Genomic DNA, 14,437 nt, shown 5'->3' with positions numbered 1-14,437 from the left:
TCATGCTTTCAAATCAACGGCTTTGGGCTCTTTACAATGCATTAGGTAGTTAGCACGTGGGATATCAAAGTTGAGGTAATGTAAAGTTATTGCGCCAGTCAGAGCAGGTGTTCATAGAGCATCGGCTTCTCCTCTACGGAGTGCTAAGAACGCCCGCACGTCGGTGGCATATTGCAGGGCTTCCAGCATTGGGATTAGATGGAGGAGACCATTGTCTGTTGGGTCACTGATCCAGCCCTCGATTGGAATGGCGTTATCTGCGGACTTGCATTAGTGCTAGCTCGAAATAAATCGAGAGGAATACCCTGCCTACCTTCATGGAAGATATAGCTCATAGGGCTGTTATCCAGGATCATCACTTGGCTTAGGTCTGGCTCAACCGAGCTCAAATCTTTGATGTACGCGCCATTTCGGAATGTGCAATGTTGCCTGTAATACCGCGCTTGGAAGTATTTCCGCTCCTGCTCCAGCCAGTCAATGACTGGATCGGCGTACTCTTGAACACTTGCGGTGAAGACAACTAGTTTATACCACTTGCAGATTTTGCGTAGAAATTCGTCACAATGAGGCCGTTTGTGTACATAATATAGGATTGGATGTTGAGGCCCGAGAGTTGTAGGGGGTGCACCAGGTGAGAGAGCAGTCGTCATCGGCGTAGCGAGTTTGACTTCGACCATGTGGCCGCTGGACATGCGGCCTCCCTTGGCGAGCGAGTGAATGAGCGTTTCATCCAAATCCAAGACGAGCGTTTTCTGGGGTATCCTGGCGCTTCTGCCGGTAGCCGTGTATGACGGAAGGCGGGATGGGATGAGCGGCCGGGGAGGGACAGGTGAGTGAGGATAGCGTGTGACTAGATGTACAGATGGAGACGGTGACTTCAAACTGTCTGGGTCGACAGAAGCTTGAGACCCGTTCCGCGACGACCGGTCGAGGTCAGCACTCCGCGCCCGACGTTGCCTTTGTCGCTGGAGAGTTTCTTCATTGTTAAGCTTGATCCGAATAGACCGTCGCGGAGTTGTGGCATCGGTCGTTGATTCTTCGCTCGAGTTCTTCTTCGCGGTACGAGGCTTACTACTTGTGAGCCCTTTCATAGCTCGACGGTCCCCCTCCGACTCGGAAGTGCTTGACGCGATGGAGTCCCGGGACGGATGGTTTCGCAATTTTCTGGTAGAGCCGGAGCGGCGCTTTCCTTCAAGCTGGGTAGCAGATTTCCGTGCCGTATTTGGACTATTTGACGAAGAACCGGGTATAGACCGTTGAAGCTTTCTCACAGGAGTCAATGGCGAGTACCTCCCTGTTGTTTCATCTCGAAAGCATTGTGCTACATACACACCAGGTGCAACCAAAGTCTCTAGAATGAACTTGATTGTTTCGGTGACTGCCTCAAGAAGCCGCTGGGCAATTAGACCCAAGGAGCCTTTCGTAGCAAGCGATGGGCTTTTTTGAAGCCCTCTTATTAACGGTGTTTTCTCGTCAAGCGTATGTTCATCATAGTTAGCCTCGTCTGCCGGTTCGGACGCATCGCCACCATTTTTCTCCTCGGCACCGTTGGCATGGAAGTTGCTTTCGCTATAGGACCTAAATTTCGCGAAGTCACCGGGGGCAATCACAGGAGATATGTCCCCTTGAGAACGAGATCGCTGGCGGCTACGCTTCGAATTCGAAGACTGGCCAATGACTCGAGACGACAGAAGATTCAGCGAGTTCATCTTTTGATGCGGCCCACGGGTGTCTGGGCTGGCGCAGGTATCTGTGGCGCGAATCGCGCGAGTTAGCGATCACCGGACCATTCGGAGGTTGGCAGAGACCGAACAGGCTGAAGGGGACGACTAGCGATGGAAGGGTCGGAAAGAGTATGAAATATCTTCTCCTGCACTAACCTCAATGCGCCAGTTGACAGCCCGTGCTTCGAGACCACGGCTCCTCCAGCCCTGGGTTTCTGGAGAGCGGACGAAATACAGTAGGATGGGCCGAGAGGTGGTTGACAGCTGCTTATTTAACAGGGGGAGAAACCGAAGTGAAGGGCAAACAGGGAGGAAGAGCACAGGGTAACCCAATCGCGAGGACAGGTCTCGATGAGGAGTAAGGATGGGGTCGGCAGTGGGAGACGGTATGATCGATCTGCTATGGGGAACGAGGAATGAGGATGCCGTTGGGCCAAGCAAACGCCGCCGCCGAGGCAGCTCCCCCAAACACCCAAACTAAAGGCGGGCAAAAAAACTCCCTTCACCAGCACATCCCACCTGCTCCCAAATTACCCCTCCGCAACAGAACGTCGCTCTCTTGGCTCCACGCCAATCGCTTCTGCAGCTAAAGCTTCCGAGCCCTGCCCGTTAAACAAAAAATTCCCGAGGGAACCCGAGGTACGCTTTACTGGGGAAAACTCCCGTGTCTCGTCTATCCTGACTCAGAGGCCCGCTAACTGATGTACAGCAGGACATATATGATTATACGCACATAAAATCATGCCACCCTCATCTGCTCCGTTGACGCCTGGGTTGGCGTCATTCTTGAAATCCCTAAAGACCAATCCGATTGATACATCCATTGATAACCTGATCTCGTGCGTTCCGGCTTTCTCCCTTGGTCTCTTGTCTGCAGCTGCAGCACTAACTAACTGACGTGTTGAAGACTTTTGAAGCGGAGACAGATACGACACTCGAGATCATGCGCGACAGCGACCGCTTACCTGCTACGTAGCGTCATATCTGCGTGCAGGACGAGCGATGCCTCTAAACTCATTGAGCGGGTGCAGAGTGTAGGGAGACGGTTGATAGCTGCACAGCCTAGGGAGATGGTGGTCGGGAACATTGTTAGGCGCGTGTTGGGACTGATTCGTGACGAGGCGGAGGACGATAGGGATGGGGACTTTACATTGAGTGAGGCAGGCTCTGAAAGCCAACCGCAGACGCCTCGTGGGGGGGATGGTAAGCCACTGCCCTCAATCATGACGACGAAGCTTCTCAGCTAACATGAACTTGACAGACATGGATTTGCGTCATGACGGCTCTGACCGTGGTGCCTCAAAGCCGATGTCATCGTTGGCTGCTCATCCTGTCTCCATGTTCAGTTTACTCTCTCACCCAGAACCCGAACCCTCATTGCCGGGTACGCCAACATCCGCCTCGCCATCTGGACGCCTACCCGGGCACACCCAAAACAAGGATATTCGCGCCGAAGTCCTAGACGGAATTAACGAGATCATCGACGAGTTGGGCCAAGTGGACGATCAGATTGCGGCCTACGCCCTCGACCACATTCACTCGAACGAAATTATCCTCACACATACATCGTCGACGACGGTACAGAAATTCCTCCTCAAAGCCGCCGCGAAACGGAAGTTTACTGTCATCCACGCCGAATCGTACCCTAACAACCACGAGGCCACCCATGCCACTGTCAGTGGCAACGTCCCGAGTGACGATGAAATCCTCAGCACCGATTCCTTCCAGAAACCTCTTATTGCGCACGGCATCACAGTGATCCTTATTCCCGATTCCGCAGTTTTTGCTCTGATGTCTCGGGTGAACAAAGTCATCTTAGGTACACATTCCGTTCTCGCTAATGGCGGCCTCGTTGCGTCTGCGGGTACCCGCGTCATTGCCCGGGCCGCTAAGGTACACCAAACGCCATGTGTTGTCGTAAGCGGTGTTTACAAACTTAGTCCGGTGTATCCATTCGATTTTGACTCTTTAATCGAGTACGGTGATTCAAGCAAGGTTATTGACTACGAGGATGGCGACCTTGTAGATCAGATCGATGTACAAAACCCCCTGTACGACTATGTTCCTGCAGAATTGGTTGACCTTTATATCACGAACTTGTAAGTCCCCTACACCGTTGACCGCAAAAGGAACCGATCTAACTTCTATATAGGGGTGGACATGCGCCGTCATATCTGTATCGTATTGTGTCTGACCATTACCGAAAGGAGGACATCAGCTTTTGAGACAGACCTAAGTAATTTGGGGACAGATGAAGCTCATAAAAAAAGAAAATCCAAAAGCATTCATATGGCCGCATATGGCATCAGGATTACACTTAACCGTATAGACGGGATAAAAGCATCAGATTAGATAAGGTGGATGGTTCCTTGGATCGTATCATGCAATATCTTCATGTATTGCATGTGGCCCTACTGATCATTATATCACTCCGAAGCACATGCGCTCGAATTTCAGATTCCGTAAACTGTAATGGTGTATGAAAAACATATCCGTGGATAGCTTCCCCATACAATTTACTAGCCTCCCTACGTTTCCTTACGCACAAAAAGGGATTTGAAGGATTTGTTGATTTTAGGGCCCTTCCCGGAGAAATAAATCATGGCGCCGCCTTTTATGAAGTATATCAATCGTAGTATCTGCAATGGCTTTTGCAGGGTCATCCATCCTGAACCATAATTTCCAGATCCATAGACCATGCCTCCCAATCTTCAAAAGCACGGGGCCCCGGCGACTCAATCTCGGATATCATTCCTGCACCATAACTCGTCTTCCTTTCTCTTGCACCCGTTTACGAACGGGGCTTCTCCTTCTTCTCCTTCCACAGAGCCATCAGACCGACACCAGAGACCTTGACGACCTTGAAACGGACACCGGGAATATCACCCTTGGCCTTACCCTTACGACCGAAACCGGCGAGAAGGACTTCGTCGTTCTCATCGATGAAGTTCAAGCAACCGTCGTTGGGGACTAATAAAAATGTTGTCAGTCTCCATTTTTCCAGCCAACCCTCTCTTCAATTCATCGAAAGAACCGCTAAGCGGCGTTGAAGGAAATAGAGTGTACCCACCGAAAGCAGTGACCTTCTTGCCGTTCTTGATAAGCTGGACCTTGACACACTTGCGAATGGCGGAGTTGGGCTGCTTGGCCTCGACACCAACCTTCTCGAGAACGATACCCTTGGCGTGGGAAGCACCACCGAAGGGAGAGGACTTGTAGGCGGTACCGAGAAGGCGCTTCTTGTAGTGCAGATCGGCCCAGCGGTTCTCACGACGAGTGTTCGCGAGCTTGCGGGCGGCGTTCAAACCTCTAGGCTGTCCCTTACCCATCTTGTCGGATTATGATCGAACGAAAGGTCGACTGTGCGGAGTCAAACGTTAGAAATTTGCTGTCTTGAAAATGTGTGGTGTGATCTTGAATTTAGAGGCGGGATATGGTAGAGGTGAAAATCGACAGTGGAATCTCCGGAAAAAAAGGAAAATTTCCTTGTGTTGAATTTCGACGACGACGACAATAAACGACGAGTACACACTTACCGACTGATGGATATGTACCGAGCGGCTGGATGGATGGTTGTCGAGAGTCGAAGGGTTCCTTTCACGGCCGGCGTCTCGCTAAGATCGGGGAAGGCGAAAATGTTCTGCTGTGCGCCTCCGCCCTAAACGGCAGCTAAGCGAGTCGAGGTCCGGATCGGAAAAACATTCACCGCTCTTCCGATAACGATAACGATAAGGGTGGAGCTTCGCATTTAGATGCTCCGTATCTGTTGATCTACGACCACTATCCAAGGAAGCTCCTGTTAGTGTGTTAGAATGTGACGCAACTGTCGGAAGTAATTTATCAACGTTTTGTCGCAGCTGCATCAATGGAGACCAACCACAGCCTGGACGCCTTGAGGAAGGTGAGCTCCCAACGTCTTCCACCTCCCGCCCTCTTTCAGGGCCCGCCGTCACATAATGCATCGAATCTATCCCTTCAACCACCAGTGCCTACGGTTTCCGCTCCTGGAGGTAGTCAACCTGCGGCCCACAGCCCACTCTTGAACCGCAGGCGTTCGTCGCCAAAACCCCTCGATGCGTCTGGTCTCTCTCCGTTTCTATCTCGCACCCAGTCCCGGGGCGAGGTAGATGGCTCCGATGCGCTTTGGGAAGAGATGCAAAGCGCGCTTTCTGATGTGGAAGTTAGCGCAGCGGTCCGCGGTCATGTATTTGGAGAGAAACACTCCGAAGCCCTAGAAGAGCTGCGAATGAAGCATCTACGACTTGCGCAGGCCTGGGGTCGCGGTGAAGCTGAAGATGAAGGTGTTGATTCCAAAACTGCTACTATGAAGCCCCAGTCTCCCAAGAGAGACTCGCGGACAGCTGGGGATATGCCTGGGGAGGCGGATGAATCGTCAAAGAACCTGGATGAAGAAACGGAGAAAGACATCCAGCTTGCCCGCGAGAGGCGGGAAGCAAATGATCGGTACTTTGATCAAGTTAATAACAGCGTTTTGGATGTGGTCGCAAAATTAGAAGATGTTGCTCAGGCCATGCGTACAATGGAAGCAGAGAGCAAGGATATTTGGAGTGAGGATGACAACTTGAGCACCGCTTCCCAATCTACCGTTAATACAACCGGCTGATTTAACTGGTCGGATTGGGACGACTCAATACTACACTATACGTGCCAGAGATTTCCAAAACAACAAGATAACAGGGTTTTCTATCAGCAAACGCTGGGCACAGGTCTCGCCAAACAACAGCATATCACCCCGGACCGAACAGTCACCTCGTTTCTGATGCCATGCCAAGTTACTTTAATGGCACATATACTGTACTCCAAACCAAGCATAACATAACAACGTCCTTGTTTGAGTGGTTATTTCAAGCATGCGTCAAACAGATATTATATCACTCATAGGCCACCGATGACCACAGCTGTATTCTATTAAACATATACAAGACAAATGGATATGTCTCTTTTTTTTTTAAAAAAAAAAGAAAGACCGACGCTAATCATACAAACCAGGGGTATCAGAATCTAAATTTCATACTCACCACAAAGTCCACCACATATGTTTCCAACAATCACACGGAGAATCCGTGCGATAAGAAAAGAACCATAATCATTCTCTCTTAACAAAGCTCCTCACACCTCTCCAGCCCTCCGCAGCCGCATCCCGCACGTCCTCCCACCCGCTCTCATATGCCTTCCTCGCCAACATCCGGACCTCTTCATTCCATTGATGCTTCAGCTGATCCTTCATTGGTGGCTTCGAAGCTGCCAACGCCCTTTCTCTAGACGCGATATCCTCATCATCCTTTGGAAGTAAACGGCGGTCATATGCGCCTCTGGAAGAAGCTAACCAATCAATCATTTTCGTTTGGTCGCGGATAGCGGATTTTTGCTCGAGACGTGTAGAATGATGGACTCGGATCGTAATGTACAGGACTGATGTTGTGAGGGCAAAGCCGCTGAACTTTTCGCCTCCCATCATATTTGTTAGCGAACAGGCATTGGATTGTTTTCTCCAAAAGGAAGCCTCCTCATTATTAAAAAGACGTGCGACATACAAATCCGGTGAAGAAACCCATAGTCAAAGCGATTTATGAGCTTCGTAATTGGTAGTGTATGGGATTTGTTATAAGATCAATAAGAAATCGACCTCAGGCTTCAGAAGGTGGCTCGCTCAGCGCAAGGGAAGGACGGTACTTCTTGGCACTTTGCTGTCAGGTAAAGACACGTCGAGTAGCGCTGTAATTAAAGACACGGCGAATATACCACAAAGACAGTACACTGATTCCTCAATAAAGATTGGATGTTGGGGCTGCTGGGAGGAAGTTCTGCGGACCGCCAGCTTTGATGCTCGCTGCATTCCGATTGGCTGTGGAGCAGAAATTGAATTCCTTCCAAACTTCTTGGTTCACTGCGGCCAGGAATAATCTTGGAACGGACGACAACACTGCGCTTCAAATCCTCTCGCCCTCTACTCCTCCGCGTCTCCGTTTTTTACTCTCATCGGCACAACTCCTGTTTACCGGGTTGACCTTTCATCCCGTTTCCTTTCCGTGGACGCAGGCCTAAATCGAGTCGAAAGTCTGATTTATTCTCCAGGCGACAACCTAAACCTCCATCATGGCCGGAGGTGCAACCAAATACCGACACCTGAGTCGGAAATCCTCTCACAGACAGGCTCTTCTCCGAAACTTAGTCACCTCTCTCTTCAAACACGAATCAATCACGACAACATGGGCCAAGGCAAAAGAGGCCCAAAGACTAGCTGAGAAGCTGATCACCCTGGGCAAGAAGAATACCGAAACAAGCCGAAGAACTGCCCTTTCTACATTTTACGTATGCTTTCCCTTCATATGAAAAGCAAAGTTCTTGGCATTGGAAAGCCAGCACTTTTGTGCCTATGTTGAGAAAAGAACACCACAATTGACCGGATTAAAAAATAGACCCCCCACGAAATTCTCCCCAAATTATTCGGGCCACTCCGAGAGCGCTACGCCGACCGTCCCGGTGGGTACACCAGAGTCCTACGGGTCGAGCCGAAGAAGGATGACCAGGCTCCCAGTGCGATTTTGGAACTTGTGGATGGACCGAAAGACATGCGGTTTGCGATTACGGCGAAGGCTGTCGCGAGACGACGTAATCAGGGACTGGAAACGCTGAATGAGCTCACGCTTATGAATGTGCGGAAGGTGACGCGGTTTCGCAAGGATGGAGTTGAGGCATTAGAAAGAGCGATCTCTCGGGTAAAGCTTGATGGGGGTAACGAGCGTGGAAAAGCAAAGGCGACGAAGGGAATTGAGGACAAGGCCGAGGTGGAGGTTGAGGATGGAGTCGAGAAGAAATAGAGAGAGAACCTAGTGGGTATTGACTAGTTATCCTGTATCTTAGTTAGCATCATATGTATTCTATATTCTACGTACAATTTCTTCCTGTTCATTACGACCACTCCCCTGTACAAATAACTGGTTGCTTTAAGCGTTCACCTCCCTTTTCCAGGTCTGAAGTTTAATTCGTGTTTGTCTCTTAAGCTACTGAGTTAAGAATGCAGCAGACTTCATCATGTTCTGCTGCTGGAGAAAAGGGAGAATCGGGGAACATTGCAATAAGTTGTTTTTTTCCTTTTTGTATATCTACAACCCTCGAGTCCCTTTCGCTCCGCAAGCTACTCGACTAACAATGGGTGGCTCTAAGCATTACGGATGCGGCTCCCGGCACGTATTTTTATATTCACCTTCGCACCGTCAAGTCATTGTTCATTTTGTTTATCGTCCAATCTGACGTCCTTTACAAATTGTCCGCCGAAAGTTTATCTATTTACCACAACGAGTGAAGAACAAATAGCTATCACCAACCGCTATAGCACACCTAGGCATTGTTATAGGTCGCATAAACGGCAGCAATTAGCCAGGCGGCGGCTATTGATTCGGCCGTGGCACGCCAGTACCTCCCGAAACAACCAACGGGCCGTTCTGGGATGGTGGCACCGTGTTGTTCGGGTACGAGTTGCTCGCCGCGTTGGCATTACGGTGCTTCAACTCAAAATCGGATGGGACTTCGGATGGTGGCGGTTTTGGAGGAAGATGTGCAGGAGTCCCAAACTTTGCGATCGAATCTCTACCTCCTGGTATCGTTCCGCGAGACAAGTTTCCGCCAACTTGTTCCTGATTCCACTGGGGCTGGAAATTTGCCTGCATGGTTGAATATGGGCCAATGTTCGGTGGGAAATTGGTATTTGGAGGTCGACCCAAGCCGGTAGCACCACCAGGAACGAAGGAACGAGTTTGAGGATTAAACGGAGATCTGTTGAAGTTACCCTGCAAGGGATGAGAAGCCGCGTGTGTTGGCAACCCAGTATTCAACGGCTGACCTGGGTATTGCGTGTATGGATAAGGAGTTGCACTGAGCGGTTGTGTTTGATAGTTTGACCAGGGAATTGGAGCTTGATTCCTATGGGTAGGTTGTGGATACGCCGCTTGGTATGGGGGAGACGACCATGCTGCAGGAGTGGCCTGGAACTGCGCATTATTAGAAACAGGATAGTTACCTATTGCAGCAGCGGGTTTGGCCGGAGCCATTGCAGGTGACTGATTGATTAAATACCCGGTGTAGGGCATTTGTTGTGAAGTTGGTCCGTTTTGCCACGGTCCCGTTGCACTCATTTGCGGAGATACCGAAATTGGACATTGCGGCGCAGTGTTCATGTTCACCTGCCCCGGATGCATGACACTATTTTGGCTGGGCATATATCCCATATTGGATGGGACTACACCGGGTCCTACCATGTAAGGCTGGCTGGGAAAGGAAGGATCCTGCATGCCCATGCCGTAGGGCACAGATCCGTTGCTATAGTGCATTCCAGGATAATACGCATTGAACTGAGATCGTGCTTCGAAGCTGTCATCGTGAGGCGTTTTTTGCCTATGTGCCTTTTTGCGTCCGCTAGTAGAGCTTGATCTGGACACGTTCGCATTAGATTCCCCGCTCGTTTCTGGGGTCTTTGACTCTGAGAAATCACGGAATATCCGCTCCCTGGCTTCTTGGTATTTTGCTTCACGTTCCTCCCTAGTGAGAGTCAATCTATCTTTAGCAGAGGAGCCCCCGCGCTCTGCATCGTTACCACTATCGCCCGCTTCTGACGTGGTTTTCGAGGCAGCGGAGGAGCTTGCTGCTATACTACCTTCCGTGGAAGGACGCTCCCCATCCGTACGTCGCATGATCTTCATGGCAGGCATTGTAGGCGGTGGAGTCTCGTTGCTTGTAGCATGTATAAGGGATAGCGGGGTAGGTCTTGAGTTCATTAGCAACACATTCAACTCATCATTGCAAGAAACAAATGCCAAGAAACAGTAATCGTTGAATGAAATGGAGATATGCACTCACAGTCGACAGAAAGGAGTCCGATGGAGTCGGACCGATGTGACATTATTGTCTACAAAGTGGGTAAGGTGATAGTAATCACCTAACTTATGTGCAAGGAGCCGGCCGAAGGCGTTAGAAGGGGGCAATTCCAAAGATTGTTCCCTTATTAAAATGTTAGACGGAGTAACCGACTTGCCTTGTGATGTAGTTCTGATTATTAACTTACTTGGAGTTCTGAATAAAGCTCCTGACCTTTTCTTCCAGTTGAAGAATCAGAAGACGGTCCTTAGGAGACTTCATAGCTTCAAGCAACTTCTCGTCGGGTTCAGATGGGAACCCGTGTATGGGTTGACCAGGGAAAGCATTGGGATTGGAAACAACAATGTTGTTAGCCATGGAGTCCGTTGCAATCGAGCCGTTCGCTCGTTGGGAACCATCGTTGAAGATAGAGATTGTATTGTGGGAAGGCAATCTTTGCCGTTGGACGTCTCGGAAACGAGCCCCAGATTCTGATCCAGTTAATGAATTTGGTGCACCGGATGCATGACCAGAAAGTGACTCTTCTTCATCTATGGCCTGCACGCTGGCGCTGTCATCGGGGCGCAGGGAATCTTTCTCGTCCATTGCGAAAGTCGTGACCGATGCCATACTTTTTGAATCAAAACTTGTTGGCTTAGTTGAGGAGTTTGACAGGTGAGTACGATCATCTTCGAATGAATCTTCCCGCCTCAAAGACCCATTCCCTTGACCCTCTATAGAGAACCCGGTATTCCCCTGGTTCTTCTTTTCCGAGATATTGGCAGCATGGACGGCTTTCGACAATTCGTCAATATCTCGATCGACGGCGCCAGCCCTGGAAGCGACGAAATCTGGGCTCTCGTGATTGGGTAAAACACCAGTGGAGTTTTGTGATTCGGAAAATGACGGTTCATCATGAGATGGAGAATCGTCTTTCTCATCTGAGGTATGCGATGTTTCCGATTTCAATGGTGGAGGCAAAGCAGCAATCTGGTACTGTGTGAGAAATCTGCTACACGGTTCAAATAAAGATGCATTGGGCATACCTTTGCAAACGACAGACGATGTCCGTCTCTTGGAGACGGTTGCGACGCCATAATCACAGAAACACCTGTGTTAAATGTTTCGAAGGGGTCCTTTCACAATTATTCTCGAAGCGTGATTGTCGAACAGGTACAGATGGAATTGTATAGGGCGAAAGCCGATGCGGTAAAATCGTACAAGCGAGTCAACGTCTTGCGGGATTTCACAGCGAAACCGAAACTCGAATGGAGAAAAAGTCACTAAGAGATCCCACTTCACACAAGCCAAAAAGAAAAGACGACATATCTTGAGACAACGTAGTTCGCCATAAGGAAAGCTGTAAGAGGTCAGACAACCACGAATCATGCTTGTATTTGTTGGAGTGAAAAAAGAGTTGCCAATGCGGCGCAGCGCAACTAAGTAAAGCGCGCATGAAAAAAGTAAACTCACACGGCTGTCAGAGAGAACTTGTCATGACTTTTTGTCAGTATTCCTAGTTCAAGAGGGGAGCTAGGTCTAGGTCCCCGTTCAGGCAGAAAAGTCTCCAGGAAACCGAGTGTCGTTAGTCACGACAACTCTACTTCCAATAAAGCAAATCGACAGCTCGGTAATTCAGATATAATAGCTGCGGGTGGAGCTGCTTTCTGTGTCGTCTCGGCTGGCAGGAAGAGCGAGGTCGAGGAACAGACAAAGGGAAGCCAGATGGAGGATCGGGCGCGGACTTTCGCTTGTCAGACTTTCGTGGGCCGCGGAATTGTGTTAGCCGCGCGTTTAGCTTTGACCCTCCACAGCGTATCTACCTGGACAGCCGCGAAGAAGCAAAGAATCTATGCTCGTTGTATTCTCTAATATCTCGCCTGCTAATTGAGCTCGGCCTTTCCCACTCATTTCATATACATTCACAGCCTCATACTTTGCGCATATGAATCGTTATCGAAATGCCCCCGGCATGAGGGGTCCTACAAAGGCGACTGCTTCTACCCTTTGCCAGAAATGCTTGAAACGAGATATGTGTTTAGCTCCAAGCTCTTTCCATCAGATCTGCTGACCTACTATTTACGTCACTATAGTTATGAATGCAAAGCCACCGCTCAAGAGCGACCCTATATGGCTCGTCCGTCCCGCACTCAGCAACTACAAAACCCGAAACTACGCCCGCAGCTTACGACGGATGTCCCAGAAGATGCCACCAAACGCACGTAAGTCCGTCATAAACTCTCGATCATGCGGGAGTTACCGCAAGTAGAATGCTTTCTCACAGAAAATCCAGGGAGGGAACCGCAGACGCTCTACTAGCGCACCGCGAGCAGGAGCGCGGCCGTAAAAGAGACCTTGATGGATTAGATCCTCTAGACAACCGTAGTCAGGCTTCAAAACGGACTCGGTCAATGTCATCACATTCTGCGAGCTCCGTGTCTACGATCTCTACAAATCGGTCACACTCACGGTCACCCCGACGTGAACGGTACGACGAGAGAGGGGGAGAAACGGGATCGAAATCACGAGAGCCCCAGTCGTGGTCAAGAAAGAGGCGGCATAGCAATTCATCTTCTGGTTACTCGGTTTCGTCGAATTCATCCAGAGAGAGGTCGCACACACGTTCACCAGGAAGGAACATTCGGCGAAGGCGTCGCGAATCGAGTCCAAGGGAACGAGGTCGGGCTCGCGGCATTTCGCATGACGGAAGTCGCAGAGAGAGAAGTCGCAGCCTTGACATGGATAAAGGCCGAGGTACAAGAAGGAGACGGTCTATGAATGGGGAGACTGACCTCGACCAAGGTTATGCAAAACGCTCATCTCCGATGAACCAACCGAACGCATCCCACCACGAACGAGGACTAGATGAAAGGAATCGCGCTCCGCCACCTCGACGCGAGCGAAGTCTCAGTCCTTATAGCAAGCGAATTGCTTTGACTCAAGCCATGAATATGGGCCGCTAATTTAGCACAAAGGTGTTTGGCGCAAATCACGGGGTCCGGGAGGAAAAATGTATAGATACTAGTCTTTTTTGATATTAATATGTGTATTCAAGATCGAGTTTTATGTCATTGTAATCAACACCCTCAACGCCGTTTCAATGCCTAAACCCCAACAGTGAGCGCCTATAAACAATATGCAAGAGGGCGTGGTCAAAACCGGAGTCTCACACACAATCATCTGGGTATCAAAATCACGCCAGTTCATCCTCGTCCCCCCTTTCCTCCTGCTCACGGACATGGATGCCTTCCACAAGCATATCCCCCTCGATACCAACTTCCTCTCCTTGGCTGTTCCCATTGGCACCTGTGCCCTTCGCTTTGGCCGTACGCTGAGCATCCTCTATTCGTTGTTTCACAAGCTTTGCGATTGCATTCTGCGTCCTCACATTCAAGACCTTCATTTTCTCGTCCAGATCTCGCTTTAAATCCCAGTTGGGCTTCTTGGGTTGCAGCTTGAAAAGGTCAATTGGCTGGTCCGCATCTTCATCCTTCTTCGCTTGCTCGGCGATTTCCTTTGCGATTTCCTCTGCCTGCGATTCAAGAGTGATTTGCCCGTCCGTCGGTGTTTGGTCAAACCCCAGTTTCACTCCACGAGTTTCCGCGTCGTAGTTCCGACCGGACAGATACTTTTTCGTAACGTCGGAAAGTTCATTTCGGGTGTCATCCTCAGGTTCGGCGGTTTCTACCTCCGTCTCGGACTCTGGCTGCTTCCGCTTAAGCGCTGCAAGTTTCGCCAGACGAGCTTTTCGATCCGTTGCGGCAGCATCGAGAGACGCATGGTTGGAGGACATATCGGTACGTAGGCGGCGGGGGACGACTTTATTGTTGACTCCGGAT

General features: G+C 50.0%; 9 protein-coding genes across 9 annotated transcripts; 4 read left to right on the top strand and 5 right to left on the bottom strand.

The window, feature by feature from the left end:
* Positions 1-111: 111 nt before the first annotated feature.
* On the bottom strand, positions 112-1,709 carry nemA (Nem1-Spo7 phosphatase catalytic subunit NEM1; the record flags this gene model as incomplete). The annotated part of the gene is made up of 2 exons (XM_040844158.1): positions 112-257; positions 314-1,709. 2 exons carry the CDS (start codon positions 1,707-1,709, stop codon positions 112-114), a joined length of 1,542 nt encoding a protein of 513 aa, XP_040707122.1.
* Positions 1,710-2,465: 756 nt separating this feature from the next.
* On the top strand, positions 2,466-3,949 carry ASPSYDRAFT_25402 (translation initiation factor eIF2B subunit beta; the record flags this gene model as incomplete). The annotated part of the gene is made up of 4 exons (XM_040844157.1): positions 2,466-2,563; positions 2,632-2,927; positions 2,986-3,823; positions 3,877-3,949. 4 exons carry the CDS (start codon positions 2,466-2,468, stop codon positions 3,947-3,949), a joined length of 1,305 nt encoding a protein of 434 aa, XP_040707121.1.
* A 566-nt stretch (positions 3,950-4,515) lies between these two features.
* Positions 4,516-5,053, bottom strand: rps23 (40S ribosomal protein uS12; the record flags this gene model as incomplete). Its single annotated transcript, XM_040848601.1, has 2 exons — positions 4,516-4,694; positions 4,795-5,053. 2 exons carry the CDS (start codon positions 5,051-5,053, stop codon positions 4,516-4,518), a joined length of 438 nt encoding a protein of 145 aa, XP_040707120.1.
* Positions 5,054-5,589: 536 nt separating this feature from the next.
* Positions 5,590-6,348, top strand: ASPSYDRAFT_25400 (DUF5315 domain-containing protein; the record flags this gene model as incomplete). Its single annotated transcript, XM_040844156.1, has 1 exon — positions 5,590-6,348. One exon carries the CDS (start codon positions 5,590-5,592, stop codon positions 6,346-6,348), a length of 759 nt encoding a protein of 252 aa, XP_040707119.1.
* A 483-nt stretch (positions 6,349-6,831) lies between these two features.
* ASPSYDRAFT_74209 (MICOS complex subunit Mic12 family protein) lies at positions 6,832-7,361 on the bottom strand (the record flags this gene model as incomplete). The annotated part of the gene is made up of 2 exons (XM_040850765.1): positions 7,280-7,361; positions 6,832-7,185 (listed from the first exon to the last, which is right to left on the bottom strand). Exons 1-2 carry the CDS (start codon positions 7,298-7,300, stop codon positions 6,832-6,834), a joined length of 375 nt encoding a protein of 124 aa, XP_040707118.1. The 5' UTR covers positions 7,301-7,361.
* Positions 7,362-7,511: 150 nt separating this feature from the next.
* Positions 7,512-8,704, top strand: ASPSYDRAFT_37843 (mitochondrial 54S ribosomal protein bL17m). The gene is made up of 2 exons (XM_040845579.1): positions 7,512-8,057; positions 8,165-8,704. Exons 1-2 carry the CDS (start codon positions 7,842-7,844, stop codon positions 8,564-8,566), a joined length of 618 nt encoding a protein of 205 aa, XP_040707117.1. The 5' UTR covers positions 7,512-7,841; the 3' UTR covers positions 8,567-8,704.
* Positions 8,705-9,136: 432 nt separating this feature from the next.
* ASPSYDRAFT_53023 (putative R3H domain protein) lies at positions 9,137-11,695 on the bottom strand (the record flags this gene model as incomplete). Its single annotated transcript, XM_040848600.1, has 4 exons — positions 9,137-10,508; positions 10,602-10,742; positions 10,807-11,588; positions 11,645-11,695. 4 exons carry the CDS (start codon positions 11,693-11,695, stop codon positions 9,137-9,139), a joined length of 2,346 nt encoding a protein of 781 aa, XP_040707116.1.
* Positions 11,696-12,417: 722 nt separating this feature from the next.
* On the top strand, positions 12,418-13,859 carry ASPSYDRAFT_37840 (uncharacterized protein). Its single transcript, XM_040845578.1, has 3 exons — positions 12,418-12,628; positions 12,682-12,820; positions 12,892-13,859. The coding sequence occupies exons 1-3, from the start codon at positions 12,544-12,546 to the stop codon at positions 13,559-13,561; spliced, it is 894 nt and encodes a 297-aa protein (XP_040707115.1). The 5' UTR covers positions 12,418-12,543; the 3' UTR covers positions 13,562-13,859.
* On the bottom strand, positions 13,819-14,391 carry ASPSYDRAFT_120991 (CCDC12/cwf18 family protein; the record flags this gene model as incomplete). Its single annotated transcript, XM_040840416.1, has 1 exon — positions 13,819-14,391. A coding segment is annotated over one exon (573 nt), but the record flags the coding sequence as incomplete, so codon positions are not given.
* Between the last annotated feature and the right edge of the window lie 46 nt (positions 14,392-14,437).

This window comes from Aspergillus sydowii, assembly GCF_001890705.1.
Source record: "Aspergillus sydowii CBS 593.65 unplaced genomic scaffold ASPSYscaffold_1, whole genome shotgun sequence".
Taxonomy (NCBI): Eukaryota; Fungi; Ascomycota; class Eurotiomycetes; order Eurotiales; family Aspergillaceae; genus Aspergillus; species Aspergillus sydowii.
Note: the sequence above shows the minus strand (reverse complement) of the source record. Positions and strands in the feature narration are given on the sequence as shown.